Source organism: Gekko japonicus, unplaced genomic scaffold (genome assembly GCF_001447785.1).
Source record: "Gekko japonicus isolate JY-2015 unplaced genomic scaffold, Gekko_japonicus_V1.1 scaffold66, whole genome shotgun sequence".
NCBI classification, from domain to species: Eukaryota; Metazoa; Chordata; class Lepidosauria; order Squamata; family Gekkonidae; genus Gekko; species Gekko japonicus.
The window spans coordinates 932,147-933,641 of NW_015163605.1; the positions used below are offsets into that span (position 1 = coordinate 932,147).

The following is a 1,495-nucleotide window of genomic DNA, read 5'->3' on the forward strand; positions in this document are numbered from 1 at the left end:
GAGGGAGAAGAGCCTTTGGGGCAGTGGGTGTTAACGAGAGAAGGAGAAGCGCCAGTGGCATTACGAGGCAGTCCGGCTCTGAACAGGTCTGCTCAGGAGACGTTCGATTCCCCGAAAGCCAGCTTGGGATCCCCCCGGCCTGAAATGTAGCCCTGCCGAGGGGACTTCAGGCGCTGTCCTCGCTTTGGAGATGGATCAAGATGGGTCGCCCTGTGGAGAAGAGCCCAGCAGCACCTTAAAGACTAACAAAATACGTGGCAGGGGGATGCGCTTTCCTGAGTCACGGCTCACGTCTTCGGATACAACCAGACGATACAGTCCCTTCGACAAGGAATTAATGGCGATGTAAGTGACTACTGAAGAAGCGAGCTGTGACTCACGAAAGCGCACCCCCCCGGCCACGTATTTTTTTAAGGCGCTCCTGGATTCTTGGTTCTCGTCCTCTCTTTCGCCAGTGGAGCTTCAGCGTTTAGACGATTCTTGAGCGATATATCGGCCTCATTTCTTCCTTCTGTCCTGGTCTGGGCAAACGAACCCCTAGATCACCTTTTTTTTGGGGGGGGGAGGGGAATATAGGGCTCAGTTGCAACAGAGCTGGCTTTTCAAGGAACCGGGAGACCAGCGACTTTGCACGGAGAATATAAAGGCTGTTCCGATTCTAGCTCTTTGTAGTTTGATATCAGCGGGACAGAACCGACGGTGCCATCCCGCGCGGGGTGACTCTGATCTAAAGCCCTCGGTGATGCCAGCGGGCCCGGCCTGGAGTCTGTCCGTCCTTCGGCGTTCGGGTTGCTCCTTCTGAAAAGCCGCGCTCTCCTGGGTGGCGATCCGGTTACCAAGAGGTTGGAAAGAATCCCTTTCTCGCAGCCTTTCAGGGGCGTCTTAAAATTCAAGAATCCCCCCCCCCCAAATGCGCCACGACGGCCTTCCGTTCATCCCTCCGGCCGCCCTGAACTTGACGAGACTCTCGCAGAGGCTTCCCGGGCGCCGCTGCATGGGGCCCCTGCGCCCACGTGCCACCGGCCCCCTCGAGGGAGGGGAGGAATCGCCCCCCCCCACACACACCATCTTTCCCTTTGGCTCCCCCAGGGGCTTTCACTGCAGCCACTTCCAAATACGCTCAGAAGACCGCTGCCAACCCTGCCTTACTCGCAAGGATCCCTGCCCCGTTTGCCCCGGGGAAACATCTGCGCCACTACCCCGGCCGGTGGTTGGTGTGCCCGGCTCTATAGAGGGCGGTCCTTGGCCTGCTATAACGGAGCCGGCTTCTTTCAGGCCCCCTCGGTCTCTTTCGGCCTGGCCAAGCCCGGCCACCAAAACCACCCTCGTTCTTTGCGCGGGAGGGGACCAGGGAGCCCGGGCAGGACAGGCGGGGCTGGATACCCACCGCGGGGTGGGGGAGTCTCGGGCCCTCCCCCCGCTCGGAATCCGATGCGGAGCGGAGCCCCTTCCTCTCCTCCCGCCTGGCCGCGTGATTAGGAAGCCCCTAATTGCA

The 1,495-nt window shown here is 60.2% G+C and overlaps 1 protein-coding gene across 1 annotated transcript in view; it reads right to left on the minus strand.

Annotated features, from left to right (window-relative positions):
- Positions 1-92: 92 nt before the first annotated feature.
- Positions 93-1,495, minus strand: part of METAP1D (methionyl aminopeptidase type 1D (mitochondrial)) — a 111,845-nt gene continuing 110,442 nt past the window's right edge. Inside the window, exon 10 of the mRNA XM_015407259.1 lies at positions 93-210. Within this exon, the coding sequence (XP_015262745.1) occupies positions 93-210 (118 nt within the window). The remainder of the gene's footprint in view (positions 211-1,495) is intronic.